The 18369-nt window shown below is 36.0% G+C and overlaps 1 protein-coding gene across 7 annotated transcripts in view; it reads right to left on the minus strand.

Annotated features, from left to right (window-relative positions):
* The window catches only part of RNF111 (ring finger protein 111), a 126406-nt gene that overhangs the window by 34265 nt on the left and 73772 nt on the right, over window positions 1–18369 (minus strand). For all 7 annotated transcript variants that reach the window (XM_053889027.1, XM_019441960.2, XM_019441956.2 and 4 more), the window contains 2 exons: window positions 17249–18147; window positions 1906–2032 (listed from right to left, as the gene is read on the minus strand). In XM_053889027.1, the coding sequence (XP_053745002.1) occupies window positions 1906–2032; window positions 17249–18128 (1007 nt within the window). In that variant the 5' untranslated portion in view covers window positions 18129–18147. The remainder of the gene's footprint in view (window positions 1–1905; window positions 2033–17248; window positions 18148–18369) is intronic.

Raw genomic sequence — 18369 nt, forward strand, 5'->3', positions numbered from 1 at the left:
GCTGAAAATGAATTGTAGAGCCTAAGAATTTAGAAAAAAGCTCTAATTGTAAAATGAAATTCTCAAGTAACCAGGAGTATAAAGGTGAATTCTGGAGACACAGCAAAAAAAGACGCTGCATTCCAGCAAGAATTGTGGAGATCAAGGCATGATAGTAAACAAATGTCTCAGGATGAAATGGTTTTGGATGAAAAGAGAGATCACAACTTAAAATTCTTGAGAAACCAAGAGACTGTAATGAGACTAAATAGTCTATTATTTCTGGGAGGCTCTTAATGAACACATTAAAGTTCCAGGTCCACTTTGCAGTTCATGAAACCTTCAAATATTATACTAAAAACCTGATGTATAAGGAATAGTTTTCACAGAGGCCTTAGTGGTCCCTGTGATTAGTGACAACTGTCAAATCCTAAAATTAAAGAATCTGAAACACAGATGCATTCTTTCTCTCTCTCTTTTTAAAGATCTTGTTTTTAAGCAAACTCTTCACCCAACATGGAGCCTGAATCCACAACCCTGAGATCAAGAGTCTCATATTCTACTGACTGAGCCAACCAGGAGGCCCTGGATGCATTCTCAGAGAGGAAAGACCGAAAGCCAGCTAAACAGTGACAAAGTTAAAATCCCGTTTAACAGTAAGGAAAATAAATATGGGTCATGAGCACTGTGTGTCTTTTTCAAGATCGTGGTCCATTACTATGGTAAATGCATCTGCTTAAACATTAAGCACCTCCATGACAAGAAAGATCTCCAGTTCCACAAAGATAGGTCCTTCATTTCAGCAATCCTTGTAGCTCATAAAAACTGAGTAGTATTGTATCAAGCACTACGTACAGTCACAGGGTAACTGTGGCACCTACCATGGAGTACTAATTTTCTTGAGTCTAGGAAAATCATTTAAAACTGAAACAGGTACATTATAGAGTGCTCTCTTCCATGCCATTAGAAGCGGCACGCCAATGGAAAAGTACAAATGGAGAAGCACATTCTAAGTATGTTTGTAACATGCTTCCAAAATAAACAAAAAATTAATAAATAACACAAATTAAAACACAAAGAGCAAATGCATTTCTAAATTCATCCCAACACAAAAATCAAGGTTCATCCATAGATTAGTTTGGCATATCAAATGGAATAAAGGAACACTTGATTGCCTTTTGTATCAATATCTGTAATCATCTAAAGCACAAAATGAATAGTGTTATGGTTTCTTTTTTCCTTTTTCTTTTCTTTTTTTTCTTTTTGGTCAAAGTAATTCACAAAAGGGCAATATTATTTCCAGTTATTTATCAAGGAATTGTCATTCCTTTTTCATTCATTTTTTCATTCATTTTCATTCATTTTTTAGTTCAGGGTTTAGATAAAATTACTGAGTGAAGGACCAAAAAAATTACAAAAATATGTTTTATACTACATTGCCCTAATAGCACAAATTTCACTGCTATCAATGAAATCCTGAAATAGATTAGAACAAAAATGAATACATAAATACCAATACTCCTTAATATTTTTCACTACTTTTACTTTTAGTACCATTCCTAATACTTATGTTTTATTCACATCTAAAACTCAAAGAAGCTCATGAACTCTGAATCATAAAACAAACTAAATTTTGTAAAGCACTAAGTAAAACTACTGTTTATCTGCAGCATTAACTCTTAACTCCCATTGTACATTTGCAGTGCTTTTCTGTTGGTCCGGGATATGATCCAGGGAACAATTTTACTTTATTATCTTCCCAGGTGAGTCTAATGAAACCTGGTTTGAAGACCACTAATCTGGTTATGCTCAAATGAGGTCTCAAAAAAAAAAAAAAAGGGTAAAAGAATCCAAGTATCTGCAGCACAAATGTTTAAATATTTACATTTAAAACTTCACATCTGCAAACAGGAATTAAAATCATACCGATAGCTTTCTCCAACTGTTACAATCTCCACCTCACTGTCAGTTGAGGTAACATTAATTTCTTCATTGGCAGTGACCTGGGGAGTGGAGGAAGCTTCAATCACCACAACATCTTCATCAATACTTCCTGGAAACAAAAAGGAAAAATGTTTTAAACTAACAGACAAAAACTTTTACTTTGAAGGCTATGAAATTCATTATAAAAGTAAAAATCCTACCTGTCAAAAGAAAATTTTTTTAAAGACCAGAGCTAAACATACATAGTGAAAACAGTACTTACTCTCTTAATCTGTGCATCTTCATGTTTATTTCCTTTTATGATTTGTTCTTTACAACTTTTAGTGGTTTCCATATATTTTAATTTTTTTTTAATGTTTATTTATTTTTGAGAGAGGGAGAGACGACAGACTGTGAGCTGGGGAGGGGCAGAGAGAGAGGGCGACACAGAATCCGAAGCAGGCTCCAGGCTCTGAGCTATCAACACAGAGCCCGATGCGGGGCTCGAACCCACGAACTGTGAGATCATGACCTGAGCCGAAGTCGGACGCTTAACCGACTGAGCCACCCAGGCACCCCAGTGGTTTCCATATTAATTTGCATGATCTTATATAGAAATATTAATCCTGTAATATCTAAAGGTATTAAGATCTTATATAAGATATTCACATTCTAGAATAACTCTTTAATATCTAAAATAAAGATAGTATATTTGCTGTTAATTTTACCCAAGATAGATTTTATTTATGAGATATGGTATTCTTTTAAGAAATACAAAGCAGCTTTTTTTTTTTTAACTTACTTAAAAAATTTTTTTTCTAACGTTTATTTATTTTTGAGAGAGAGCACAGGGGAGAGGCAGAAAGAGGGAGACACAAGATCCAAAGCAGACTCCATGCTGTGAGTACAGAGCCTGGTGCAGGGGCTTGAACTCACGAACCAGGAGATCATGACCTGAGCTGAAATCAAGAGTTGGCCACTTAACTGACTGAGCCACTAGGCACCCCAACTCTTTGGTTTTAAATTATGAAATCTGTCGTTTCTTTTGTAGTTCTTTTCTAAATTGCTCTAAGTTTGTAAAGTGCATCCTTATTTAGAGGACAGATACATCTATATTTTGTTCAATGTGTTTCCTTAATTATTGACTTCATCTAGAACTAATTTTTGTTTATGGTATTAGATAAGATTATAAATAGAATCTGGCACTCACTCTCCATGGGTAATTAGCTATCCCCAACCATTTACTGAAAAATTCATTTTCCTCTATTAAATTTTGATACCTACCTTAAATCTTCTTACGTGTTTTAGGTTATATTTTAATGCCATCTATTGATCCCCTTTGACAAAGATTCTTATGTCAGGGTAATGCTGGGTTTTTTTGTTTTGTTTTTTTTTTAAACAGCTTCTAAGATATGACTTTCATACTTTAAAATTCACATTTTGGGCTGCCTGGGTGGTTCAGTTGGTTGAGCATCCTATTCTTGATTTCGGCTCAGGTCATGATCCTAGGATTGTGGGATCAAGCCCCGCACTGGGCTCTGCGCTGAGCATGGAGCCTGCTTAAGATTCTCTCTCTCCCTCTGTCCCTCTCCCTCGCTACCTCTCTCTCTCTCTCTCTCTCTCTCTCTCTCTCTCTCTCGTTCTCTAAAATAAAATTAAAAAAACAAAATATTTAAAAATATGTGAATAAAAAAAAGGATAAAAATAAAAGTCACATTTTGTCTCAAGGAGATACTTGCACACCCAAGCTCACAGCCAAAAGGTGAAAACAACCTAAACGTCCATCAATGTGTGAATGGATAAACAAAATACTGTATATGCATACAATGGAGTATTATTCAGCCTTTAAAAGGAACAAACTATCACATACTACAACAAGAACAAATCTTCAGAACATTGTGCTAAGTGAAATAACCCAGTTACAAAAAAATTTTAAAATACTGTATTAATTCTACTTATGTGTGGAACTAAAGCAGACAAATTAATAAAGGAAAGTGGTGGTTACCAGGGCTTAAGGGAGAGGGGAAAAGGGAGTTAAGGAGTATAGAGTTTCAGACTGCAAGAGGAAAAGTTCTGGAGATTATGTTTCACAACAATGTGGATATACTTACTACTACTTAAATGTACACTTAAAAATGGTTAAGAAGGAGGGGCGCCTGGGTGGCTCAGTCAGTTGAGCATTCAACTCTTGATTTTGGCTCAGGTCATGATCATAGGGTTGTGGGATTGAGCCCCATATTGGGCTCCACACTAAGCATGGAGTCTGCTTAAGATTCTCTCTTTCCCTCTGCCCCCCTCTCCCCTACTTGCGTGCTCTCTAAAATTAAAAAAAAAAAAAAGTTTTTAATGGTTAAGATGGTTAAACACACACACATACACACACACACACACACACACACACACACACACACACACACACGTCCCGTTCCATTTCTTCCCTTGCTGTATTTTTCATAAATGTGGCACGGTCTTTTTTTTTTTAATCTTTTTAAAAACTTTTGTCTCTCTTCATTACTATTACCTATCTACATCAAGCTCTGCCAAGAGTTTACATGTCATGTTTTTGAAAAGAATTTCCCCATAAGAAGACTGAGAGCTAAAAATTTCACCCATTTTAAGTGTATACTTCACTGATGTCAGTAAATTTACAGAGCATAACCATCACCTCAATCCAATTTTAGAACATTTCCAATACCCTAGGAAGATCCTGTATGCCCTGTTACAGTCAAATCATCATCCCTCCATGTCCATGCATACACTCCCACAACTGACCTGCATTTTGTCATTATGGTTTGGTTTGTATTTTCAAGAGTTCTATATACATTACATATACTTTTGTGTCTGGCTTTTTTCATTCAGTGTATTATTTTTATATTTATTCATGTAGTTGTGTGTATCAATAGTTCATTTCCTTTTATGGTTGAGTGGTGTCCTATCATGTGAATATACCACAATTTGTTTATCCATATTGTTGTTGATGGACTCTGGATTTTTGTCACTTTTGGCTATTACAAATAAAGTTGGTATAAACATGAATCTGTTAAGTTTTTGCATATATACTTTCATTTCTCTTGGGTAAATACTTTCAAATGTAATTTCTGGGTACTATGATAAATTTATGTGTAACTTTTTAAGGAACTGACAAATCATTCCCACCAGGAAATCGAGGGCTCCAGTTTCTCCACATTCTCACCAATCATTATTATTGCCTTTTATTATAGCTACTCTAGTGGATGTATAGTGGTATCTCATTAATTTTCATTTCTGATGTTGAGCATTTTATTCAAGTGCTTATTATTAGTCACTTTAATGAAGTGTCTGTTCAGCTCTTTTGTCCATGTTTAACTTGGACCTTGGTCTTATTGTTGAGTTGTAAGAGTTCTTTATATATTTGTAATACAAGTCTTTTATAGATACATTATTTGTAAATATTTTCTCCCAGATGGTAGCATGACTTCATTTTTTCCCCAGTATCTTTTGAAGCATAAAAGTCTTTAATTCTCGGGGCGCCTGGGTGGCTCAGTTGGTTAAGCGCTGGACTTCAGCTCAGGTCATGATCTCACAGTTCGTGGGTTCAAGCCCCACATCAGGCTCGGTGCGGACAGCTCAGAGCCTGGAGCCTACTTCAGATTGTGTCTCCTTCTCTCTCTGCCCCTCCCCAACTCATGCTCTGCCTCTGTCTCTCAAAAAAAGGAATAAACGTTGAAAAAAAATTTTTTTTTAAAGTCTTTAATTCTCGGGGTACCTGGGTGGCTCAGTCGGTTAAGCATCCAATTTCAGCTCAGGTCATGATCTCACAACTTGTGAGTTCGAGCCCCGTGTTGGGTTCTGTGCTGACAGCTCAGAGCCTGGAGCCTCCTTCAGATTCTGTGTCTCCCTCTCTCTCTCTGCCCCTTCCCACCTTGTGCCCTGTCTCTCAAAAATAAACAAACATTAAAGAAAATTTGAAAAAGATTATTCTTAGAGACTTTGTTTCTCTTGTAAATGAGCTCTCTTTATTCTTTTTCTTTAAATTTATTTAATCTTGAGAGAGAGAGAAAGAGAGAGAGAGAGAGAGCGCGTGCGGGCAAACAAGCACGCAGGAGCTGGGGAGGGGCAGAGAGAGAGAGGAGGAGGGAGGGAAAGGGAGAAGGAGAAGCGGAGGGGGAGGGAGAGGGAGAGAGGGGGACAGAGAGAAAGGGAGTGAGAAAGAGGGATGGAGGGAAAGGGGAAGGGGTGGAGGGAGGGAGGGAGAGAGAGAGAGAGAGAGAGAGAGTGAGAGAAAATCCCAAGCAGGCTCCACACTGTCAGCACAGAACCCCTGAGTCCAGGCTCAAATTCACAAACTATGAGATAGTGACCTGAGTCGAAATCAAGAGTCAGATGCTTAACTGACTGTGACACCCAGGCACCCCAGTTCCCTTTATTGTTCTTTTCTCCTAGTATGTAGGTATACCACTGATACTGTATATTTATTTTTACCCAACTTTTAGCGAACTCTTGCTTATCAACACAAAGACAACAAACGTTCAACTTTCTTTCATTGTGGGGTTTATGCAATCTATTCCTTCACCCAAGGTGCCATTCCTTGGAAACGTTGAATTTCACCTCTAATACAGCTGTACATTATCAAACATATGCACTATTTCAAAAACTGGCCAGTATCTAGAAGAGGTACAAGCCCATGACAAAGATCTACAATGTACTCTCTGATACTTCAAAGAGGAGAAGAGAGCAGGCACCAGCAAATCAGTCAATGAACAATGATCTGATTTGGAGAAAGTTACTTCAGAAGTAGTTTCTAAGTTCCAAAGATTATACACCTAGACATATTGAGGTAGAATGTATTTTTTAATAGCCTATGTCTATCTTATAGGGAAAGAAAAAAAAATAGCACTTGAGTGGCTATTTAAAATAATATCCTATATTCAATTTAAAAATTACTTTTCCAATTCCTCCTTCATAATCAACCACATGACGTGGCTTAAGGCAGGAGTACAAAGAGAATTTTATATTTAAAACTAAAAGCATCGGGGCGCCTGGGTGGCGCAGTCGGTTGGGCGTCCGACTTCAGCCAGGTCACGATCTCGCGGTCCGTGAGTTCGAGCCCCGCATCCGGCTCTGGGCTGATGGCTCAGAGCCTGGAGCCTGCTTTGGATTCTGTGCCTCCCTCTCTCTCTGCCCCTCCCCCGTTCATGCTCTGTCTCTCTCTGTCCCAAAAATAAATAAACGTTGAAAAAAAAAAATTTTTTTTAAAAAAAACTAAAAGCATTATATATATTAATAAAACATCATAGATTCTTAATACTTCCCTTATTTTAACCCACCAACTGGACATTACCATTCTATAGGGAAAAAAGCTACACCTGCATATAAGCTTTATTACTGGTTTCTCTCCATGTATTGCACACATGAAACTAACTTAAAAACCTATAAAAAAAAAAAAACAACCAAAGATTATAAATACCTTACATGCAATTAGGCAAAACCTAACATAAATGTAACATTTTGAAGTTCCAGTGATAAGTGACACAAAGAGAGCTTTGTTAATGCATTAAAATTCAATTTATATAATTTTCTATGAACACAGATTCTGTAACTAAAGGCTATATAAGTAACTGATAGTCTTATTCTCTTGCTTAAATATTTTTCTAAAAAGGAACTTTACAAGCATAACTTGAACATAATACATATAACTAAATAATAATCTCAATAAGCAAGATTTTGGCATCTATAACCTAGTGTTTTTTTCTAGAATGACAATTATTTGAAACCAAATTTAAAGGAAATAGGAACCTAAAAGTATGAAGTTAAACCTCAATATTGCTTAAAAGAAAACCTGGTCATTTCTTATTGGACCATTTTTATTTTCACACTGACTCTTACATTTAGAAATATTAAAGGACAAGAAACTTGAGTACAGCTAAGACATTAGAGTGGTAAGACTATAGGCGATTTTAACTATTTCTTTTAAAATTACTTATGTTGTTTGTACCTTTTAAAACATCATGAGGGGAAGAAAAGAAAACCATCATGAGAAAAATAACAGGCTGTTGCCTGGAAAGAATGTTGGGTACTGTAATAATGGTTACAAAAATAATGGCTTCACTGACAGAGTTCTTCATTAACTCAGTGACCATTCCTATTCCCTGACAAGAGATCACAGATTGTCTTGGCAACATCTATAAGAAATGTCAGCCAGTATAACCATTGGTTACCCTGGTTCCTCTGTCTTAAGTCTGGCATGACGCTTCCAGGGGTACCTGGAATAATAAGAATAGCTTCCAGGTGGTGCCTGGGTGGCTCAGTCAGTTAAGCATCCTACTCTTGAATTCGGCTCAGGTCATGATCTCGTGGTTTGTGGGTGCGAGCCCCGCACTGGGCTCTGTGCTAACAGTGTGGAGCCTGCTTGGGATTTTCTCTCTCTCTCTCTCTCTCTCTCTCTCTCTCTCTCTCTGCCCCTCCCACATGTGCATATATTCTCTCTCAATATAAATAAATACATTTTAAAGAAAAAAAGAATAGCTTCCAATTTGTGGGCACATACTTTGTGGCATACACAATATTGTGTATGTCTAGTTCTATCAAGAAACTGAAACTTAGAAAGTTTAAATGACTTGTGAAATAGTAAGCAACACTCAGAATTCAAACCTAATTTCAATTCTAAAACTCATACTTTTTTTTTAATGTTTATTTATTTATTTTTAAGAGAGAAGGAGCACAAGCAAGGGAAGGGCAGAGAGAGGGAGACACAGAATCCCAAGGAAACTCCAGGCTCTGCTATTAGCTTGAACCTACAAATTGTGAAAGCATGACTTGAGCCAAAGTCAGATGCTTAACTGACTGAGCCACCCAGGTGTCCCTAAAACTCATACTCTGTATATAAACTACATTACAGTGCCGTAAGTACTCAACATGTTGGTGCTAATTACTATTAAAAGCATCTTCCTGTTACTAGCTGCTTTTGCTACTACTGCTGTCTTTTGCAGTAACAAACTTACAGAAGTTGTTGCTCTAACTTTGACTCCTCTTTGGGATTTTTCTGTTGGTTATCTAGCCAATAGAAATGAAAACATACATATCCACAAAGATATCTAGCTAACAGAAATAACATACATATCCAGGAAGATTTGTATCCAAAAGTTCACAATAGCATTACTCACAATAGCCAAATACCAGAAACAATTCAATGTCAATCATCTGACAAATGGGTAAACAAAATGTGGTACACCCATCTAATGGAATAATACAAAAAAAAACTAAATAGTAAACAGACAGTAATCACTGATAGCTGCTACAACATGGATGAACCACAAAAACATTACACTTAGGGAAAAAAGCCAGACACAAAAGATCACATATTATATTTTATTTATAGGAAATGTCCAGAAAAGGCAAGTCTTAGAGACAGCAACAGATTAGGTTGTGTAGGTCTGAAGGGTGGACAGGGATTAACTGCAAACGAGCAGGCGGGATCTTTTGGAATTAATGGAAATGTTGTAAAACCACACTGTAGTGATGGTTGCACAACACTAAATTTACTGAAAATCATTGAATCACATACCTAAAATGGATGAATTTTATGGTAGGTAAATTATACCTCAATAAAGCTGCTTTGTTTTTGTTTTTTCAGTTTTATTTTGAGAGAGAGTGAGCACGTGAGCATGAGAGTGGGGGAAGGGCAGAAAGAGAGGGAGAGAGACAATCCCCAACAGACTCCATACTGTTAGTGCAGAGCCCAATGCGGGGCTCAAACCCACAAACCATGAGATCATGACGTGAGCCAAAATCAAGAGTCAGACACTTAACTGACTGAGCTACCCAGGTGTCCCCATAAAGCTGTTTTCTTAAAAAAATAAAATTTAAAAAAGGCTATAAGATATTCCCTGCCAGATACAGAACTAGACTTCAACAAATGAAAAGAAATGCCATAATCTTGAAAAGGAATACACAAAATACTAAATATGTCAGTTCACTCTAATTTAGCCAACAAATAAAATCCCAATAACAATACCTTTATATGTCTCCCCACTACCACTGTCCTCAGATAAACATTCTGATTCATTTGGGGGGCGGCCCCTGGGTGGTCTAGCCGGTTGAGTGTCCTACTTCGGCTCAGGTCATGATCTCATGGTTTTTGAGTTCGAGCCCTGTGTCAGGCTCTGGGCTGACAGCTTGAAGCCTGGAGCCTGAAGCCTGCTTTGGATTCTGTCTCCTTCTCTCTCTGTCCCTCCCCCACTCGTACTCTCTCTCCCCCAAAATAAGTACACATTACAAAAAAAATTTTTTTAATTAAAAATTAAAAAAAGGTAAGTTCACTTGGAAGAATTAACAGGCAAAGATAACCAAGAAAACCTAAGTGTCTATAATTAAAACAGTGTGCTTCAAGTATATGGAGACCAATGGAACATAAAGAAAACTCCATAAATAGGTCCAAATGTCTATGGAAATATAACATATAACAAAGATGGTATCTCAAGTCAACAGGAGAAAGAAACCTTTTAGTGATTTGGGACAACTGGACAGCCACATTAAAAAAAAAAAAACGGATCTATTCTTCATACTGTACATGAGGATAAACATCAAATAGATCTGTGCTTTAAATGTAAAATAAAAAGTAAATAGAGAGGGGAAGAGCAGGGGGAAAAATGGGTTATTTCTCTCATTGACGTGCAGTGGGAAAAACTTTCCTAATTATGATTCAAAACCCAGAAATAGTAAAGATAAAGGTCAATAAATTTGACTGGCCAAAAAAAAAAAAAAAATCTGGTATGGTAAAAAAAAAGCACTAACAAAGTCAAAGGACTAATGACCAATTTGGGGGAAATGTGTGATTATATAGTTTCTATATCCCATTATAAAATATATAAAGCACTAAAAATGAGCGGAAGAATGAAGACCAATATCCTGATAGAAAAACAGGCAAAAGATACGAACAGATTGCTCACAAAAAATAAAATTACCTTTAAAGATATGAAAAGATATGCAACATTACTTATTTAAAAAATTAAAAATATACTGCCATACTATTTCTTACCTATCACACGGACACAAAAATCTAAAATCTGACAATAAATTCTGATAGAAAGGCTTTGGACAAACAGGCACTCTCAAATACTGATGGTGGGCATCAAAAACACAGAAAGAAATTTAGCTATTATTTTAAAAATAATACATGCATTTATCTTTGGCCCAACAATCCCCTCCTAGAATTCTATTCCAAAGATACAATGGCAAAAAATATTAAATAACATATACCAAAAGTTATTCATTGCAGTGCTGTTTATAACAGCAAAAGACTGTAAACTATTCACCAACAAACTGGCTGAACATCCTTAGGTATAACTATACAATGGAATACTATAAAGCTGTAAAAAAAAAATAAAACGAAAAGCAATGAATAAAGGAATGAAATATAGATTTAATTCCTCTATAATCTCTCTATATTGTAACAATTTTACATATTGTTAACTAAAAAATCAACAAACATATTTTTGGTAAGAGGAGAGAGAATAATACACATATTTATTTATATTATTGTACAGGAAAAAAGATGGAATAACAAAATTAAAAAGTAATGAAAACGCTTATCTGTGAGAAAGAGAAAGATAGGAAGATAGGGCAGAGGTGGGAAACTAGAGCTCAGTGAATACAATCCTGTTTAAAAGGTTTGACTTTGGGGCGCCTGGTAGCTCAGTCAGTTAAGCATCCAACTCCTGATTTCAGTTCAGGTCATGATCTCACAGTTTCATGAATTCGAGCCCCACATCAGGCTTGAGATTCTCTCTCTCTCTCTCTGCCCCTTCCACACTCACACTATCTGTCTCTCTCAAAATAAGTAATTTTTTTTTTAATTACAAAAAATTTTTACTTTGTAACCAAGTAAATGTTTTACATAATTAAAAAGCAAAATTAAAGCTTTTAACAAATACCTTAAAGAAAGAAAAACTCTGAAACGAATGAACCTAAATGCATATTAAATCAATGGCATAACCAAAGAAGACTGACCAACAGCAAAAAGGAACCCAAAAAAATCTTTATTAGCATTGCTGTTAGTAATAACTGTAATATTGTAAATTGTAAATATTTTCATTTTTATTCATTTATGAATGTTCATTTATGTGTATTTATAGTATGTATAGGATAAAGCCAAAAAGCGATTGTTAATTTATTAAGAATCACAGTTTTCAATGTAAGAGTAAAGAGATCCAAATATAAAACAGAAGTTTACATAAAAATCCCTAATCCTAAACTTTCAATGGAAATAGTCATATAAAAATTAATGATTTATCTCTTTCTAAAATCTTTATATTCCTAACTTTGTCCATTAAAAACGCTGAAAAGTGGGACCCCTGGGTAGTTCAGTTGGTTGGTCGTCTGGCTGTTGGGTTTCGGGTCAGGTCACGATTTCACAGTTTGTGGGTTTAAGCTCCATGCTCGGCTCTCCGCTAGCAGTGCAGAACCTGCTTGGGATTCTCTCTCTCTCCATCTCTCTGCACCTACCCTCCTCACTAGCGCTCTCTCAAAGTAAATAAACATTAAAAGAAAAATGCTGAAATGCAGTAATAACTCAGTAGAACAACAAACACCTTAATTCCCAGTCTATAGCCTCTAACTATAACTCAGCAATGAAAGGAAATGAGGAGTAGTTTTTAAAAAATGGTTGTTTCCAGGTTTGAGGCAGGAAATGTAAACTATGGATCTGGACCATCCTGTTTTATCAGAGACCATCTTGTCAAAGACCACTGGGGTGGTATCAAAAGGACATAAACCCAACTTGAAGATGCTCCCACTGGCCAAAGGTGAAACTATTTGAACATCAAACAGAATAAAAAGATTGCTATACATCAACTATGCTAAAACCCATGAGTTCATAATGATACCTGAAAATGAAAACTCCTCTTTGGATACTGCTAGAGCACCAATTCATTCTGAAAAGTGGTAAAATCAAGCATCCATCTTGCCTTTCTCATATGGACCTCATTTCAGAATAACCAGTTAGTTGAAGAATTCTTTGTAGAAGAACCTTCATTAACAAATGTAAGCAGAATGACAGATTTAGAAAGTCAACATTTTGCAACCCCTAAATGAAAGAACGGATCTGGGCAAGATCATCAAAGCTGTTGCTAATACTACATGAAATGTTGATGGGGAACTTTAGAGTGGAAGGATCAGAATGACACCATCAGAACCCTCTAATCAATTTTAACAAGTGATACAATAGGAAATACACAGCACAACCAAGGAAGTGTTCCTGAAGTTAAATTAAATCAAGCTTTTAGATCTAAATACCAGTTGGCAGGAAATATGCAATATATAAAATAACTTAAATGGTAGGGTATCTAGAAATTGTTCTGAAATTCTCCAGGGGAAAAAAAAAATTGAGGGGTGAGAGATGAAGAATGGCAGAATGTTGAAAACTGAAGCTAGATTATGTACGTATAACTGTTTTTATGTGTGAAAATTTCCATATAAAAATAACACACAACAACAACAAAAAAACCCACCTCTCTCAATGCTATCTGGAAAAGGAGGAAAAGAAATTTTCACAAATATAACTCCTAGTTATTAGGACTTTATAATTCCAAAGGTTATCTTCAAGTTTATCTTTTTTTTTTTAATGTTTATATTTATTTTTGAGACAGAGAGAGACAGAGCATGAACGGGGGAGGGTCGGAGAGAGAGGGAAACACAGAATCCAAAACAGGCTCCAGGCTCCGAGCTGTCAGCACAAAGCCCAATGCGGGGCTTGAACTCACGGACTGCAAGATCATGACCTGAGCCGAAGTCGGACGCTTAACTGACAGAGCCAACCAGGCGCCCCTCAAATTTATCTTAAAGGTTATCTTTTAAAGTTTAAAAGTAAACTTTTTTTTTTAAAGTAGGCTCCAGGCTGTGGAGCCCAATGCAAGGCATGAATGCACAAGCCCACCCAGGTGCCCCTAAAAGTAAACTTAAAACACTTAAGGCAATACAGTATGGCATGCAACTGGAAAATATGAGTATGTATCTATTGGATATATACGTGTGTGTGTGTGTGTGTGTGTGTGTGTGTGTACAGACACACACACACACATATTTTAAGCTGTGAATAAAAATACAGTCATTAGATTAAACAGCAACAACTGGGAAATAAATGTGCATTTTCCAGTGCTAATACAAGGACTATATAAAAATTTAAGCAGCAGTTCAGATAAGGTTCACTGAACAGATCACAGTAATATGTCACTAAAATTTAACATCTACTCTCAAATTTAGCTTCTATTAGGTTATTTTCAAGTATCTGAAGCTCTTGGCAAATATTATCAGGTACAAAACTGGATGTATAAATTCTCAACTAACTGGCAACTGGGAATAACTCAAAGTCTAACAACCTAAGTCACATATCATTTTGGCTTCCTTTGCTTAAAAAGAGAGCCATAATAAATTTAAAAAACAATTAATGAGGATGAGGTAAATAGGGTTTTCCCAGAAATCTACTGATTACAACATCGGAACTAATGCTTGTTATACAATATAAGGTACTGACAACTCATTCTTAGATGACTTGGTAAAACCAGTTAAGTATATACAACTGTTACATCTTAGAGAGTTTGACAATACAACAAAATAACACATCAAACATTCTTTCCATCAGCTCACTGTAGCAGTAGCCAGTAAGTGTTGATGGATAGTGGGTGAAAATTTTGTCCTAGCACCTCCAGAGTAACTAATACCCATCCATACAAATCATATTATTATAGTAGATAAATCTAATTAAAATTTGAGATATTCCAACCCTCTCCTAATTCCCAACACACAAAACCGTACCAGAACTGGAGTCAGAAAGCCAGCCCTAAAAATAAATCTAGAAGAAAAACCCTTCTCTTAAGAATCCAAGTCAGTTTTTGAGAGCTGAAATTTCTTGAAAATAGAACTATGTCCCATCAATATTTCAGTTAATTCTGAATATAAATCATTCTAAAGTGGCTTTACAAAGGCTTTATCTGTAATATGAGGGTGATAATAACAGAAGACACCTCGTAAGAATGCTGGGAGGGTGAAATGAGAAATACATATAGACACTCAGAACATTACCAGCATGGAGTAAATACCCAAAAAGGGCTAGTAGGTATTTTTACTATCATCATGATCATCTACTGTTGGAAGGTAAAGGAACTTGATGAAAACTCCTTGGAGGGCATTCTGATGATAATAACTAGCAAATTTTTAAATGCATGTTAACTTCCTATATACTTTTAGAAATTATTCCTCAAGATATGCTTGCATAGGTATGCAAAACTGTACATACAAGGCTGTTCAATTCAGCAAATATTCACCAACATAACCTGGCTAAATAAATTATGAAATATCCAAAGAAAGGAAATACTATGCAACCATTTTTTAAAAATGAGATAACCATACACACTAATATTTTAAAAACTTGTATTTATTTACCCTTACATATGATTCCACATTTTCTGTGTAAGAGAAGAAACTGCTAACTGAATACTTCTGGGTAATAAAACTGGGACCTAAGAAGAAGTGGTAAACTTTTGTTTTTTATTTTAAACATTCTTGGTATTTTTAAAATTCCACACTATGAGAATGTTATTATTAAACCATTATTTTAAAAACAAATAAATTAGTTCAAAACAAAACACTGGTCTAAAAACCAGGAAAAAAAAAAATAAAAGAATTTTGTTTCAACGTTTGGCTTTGTGTTTCCAGAGACAAACATTCCTCTTAAATGTATGAAAATATTATGTTGAAATAATGCAACTCTTCCAAAGACAGTAAAAACCACATGCTACAGAAAGTATTAAATAAGATTTAAAAATGAATTCTAGAGTTTGCATTTATCTTGAATAGTTGAGAGTATATGAACTCCCTACTTCCTAGAAACAACACTGATATTGACCTACATCAACTCTATCTTCATGCCTCCTACAAATTCCAGCTCCTTGGAACTTCTGCCTCACAGCACCAACCCTTCTGCCTCACTAATTTCAAGCAGAAATTGGGCTCTGCTGCTCCCTCTTCCCCAAACAAGTCTTCACATTCTAATCACCTGAGAAAAATGGCAAATATGTGGCAAAATGTAAAATATGGCAATTAAGCAAGACAACTCCTATTCTCGCCTCCCTCTTTCTCAAAAGACCTCAGAGAATGGTTGCTGTAACCTCCTCCCAGCTGTAGATGATCTCAATGAACTCTTTAAAACAAATACTTGGAGGAACTCTTGAGGGACTCAGCAGGTTAAGCATCCAACTGTTGTTTTCTGCTCAGGTCATCATCTCACAGTTTGTGAGTCTGAGCCCTGCATTGGGCTCTGCGCTAACAGCACAGAACCTACTTGAGATTCTTCTCTCTCCCCGTCTCTCTCTGCCCCTCCCTCATGTGTGCTCTCTTTCTCAAAACAAATAAATTAACTTTTTAAAAAAAGAATTAAATACTTGGGTAGGTTAAAAAAAAATAAACTGGACATCGCTTAGACTAAAGATCCAAGTTACTGGTTTCAGGGTTCTGGCACAGATAGACAAATAGAAATGGGAATCTTGGAAGGTAAGTACTTCTGTACTTAACCTGTTACAGAAGGAGAAAAGAAACAGGGAAAAATGGCATATCAGCACAGTAGATTATTAGCAGACTCTACCCTTGACAAGCAGGACATCAGGCAAAGACTGGGAAACCTTTGTGTCACTATTACAAACCATGATCTTAGCCCTTTAAAAAGCTCTCCTCCTCCCCCATTCTTTCACATGAAATTAATCTTTTCCCTCAATTTGGACTTTATTCAACGTTTACTTCATCAACTTCCTTTAAATTACAACAAAGCGTAAAAACGGTATATATGGAACATACTTGTACTTCAGAGACTGTACATAATCTTATGCTAGTTAAATATAATATTTACTGTGAGGAGGGGAGACTGCACTCAAGCTAGTCCTCTATCAGTTATTCAATTTTAACTGATTAATCACATGCTCTACTGAGCACTGTCAGGACTAAAAGTTTGTGTTCTAGTATTGGAATAAAAACACCTCTCAAATACTTGAAATTATTTCTCAATTATAAAAATCAAGACAAGATAACTAGTAAACAATAAGAACAGAGTGCTTAAAGGAAAAATAATATTAATTACTTTTTTAGTGTTACTACTGTGGTTGAATGTGAAAGAAATCTATCACAGAGCTATCTGAAAAAAATCTGGATCTTAGAGTCATGGTTTAATACTACAGTCAGTAATTTATTTATATGGCTTAAAAATAAAAGTTAATCGAGCCTCCGATTCCTTCTCACAGCAATGAAATCCACTAAAATGTAGAAAAAACTTAAGCACAAACACAATGCAATAGCAGGTTTTGCTCAACTTAAACATTTTTACCTGAGGGAACAGTTGGATTGTTTTGGTGGTTTTCACTGGTAGAAACAAACAAATCTTCTTCTCCTTCAGTTGATGAGCTGGAAGAGGATTCGCTGCTGAGGTCATTCTCACTGGAACTACTAGAACTGGGGAGCAACGCGTATTTTCTTCGGGCTAATACTTCTCGTTTTTTCCTCTGCATTAATATCCTCTCTTTTTGTTTCTGTGTCCTCTGTGAGGAATTATTTTTCACAAATCTCTTTCTGCATGGAAGTCTCCTTAATGAACTGCTATGAAAACAGGGTCTTTTCATTAACAATCCTGAAACAGATTCTGTCTCTGTCCGAGGCCACTTTTGGGACCGTGCACTATGAGTTCTACTTTTAGCACTCAACATTGCCTGGGAATGTCTTACAGAGACTTCTTTATCCTCATCTGAAGTCACAGTGTCAGAATCTCCAAAATGCAGACTAGATGAAGGAGAAGAAAGACAATCACTAAAAGAGGAATCATTATCTTCATCGCTTGGTGTTTCTAGGTGTTGCCTCAATCCTAATATTCCCTGGTTCTCTTTAACACAATTTTGCATGTAAGAAGGGCCAGCCTGCTGGCTTTTGCGTTTTTTCCTCACAACAACACTTTTTTCTTGCTCTTGTTGGTTACCATTCATGTCCTTCTCTTGTTTTTGAGAATCATCACACAAATGAGAGAATTCATTCCCCACTTTACTGTTAATCATCTCAACTCCTGCAGGAAAACTTTTGGCTGCCCCAATGGGCTGTGGATGCAAGAGGATCCCTTTCAGACTCTCCTGTGTCTTTGGCGCATCAGAAGGAATCTCACTCTTCATATCCACTTTTAAGGTATAGAGCTTGTTATATTCAGGAGTCCATTGAGACATGGGAAACTTTAAGGGAGGCCTAGAAGACACAATTAGAGATTAAAAAGATGGTTAATGTGTTTTATTATACTAACTGAAGAGTTTCAGATTCTACTGAGAACATCCCTATAATAAGGCAGAACTGTCCTTCCCTGATATATCAGGATATAAAATGGCTATAATAAGTCATTTTACTGTTCTTTTAAGGCATATTTCTCTGATACCTCTTCCACATACTCAATTTTTAGAAATATAGTAAAGA

Source organism: Panthera pardus, unplaced genomic scaffold (assembly GCF_024362965.1).
Source record: "Panthera pardus isolate Hobbes unplaced genomic scaffold, ASM2436296v1 HiC_scaffold_24, whole genome shotgun sequence".
Lineage (NCBI taxonomy): Eukaryota > Metazoa > Chordata > Mammalia > Carnivora > Felidae > Panthera > Panthera pardus.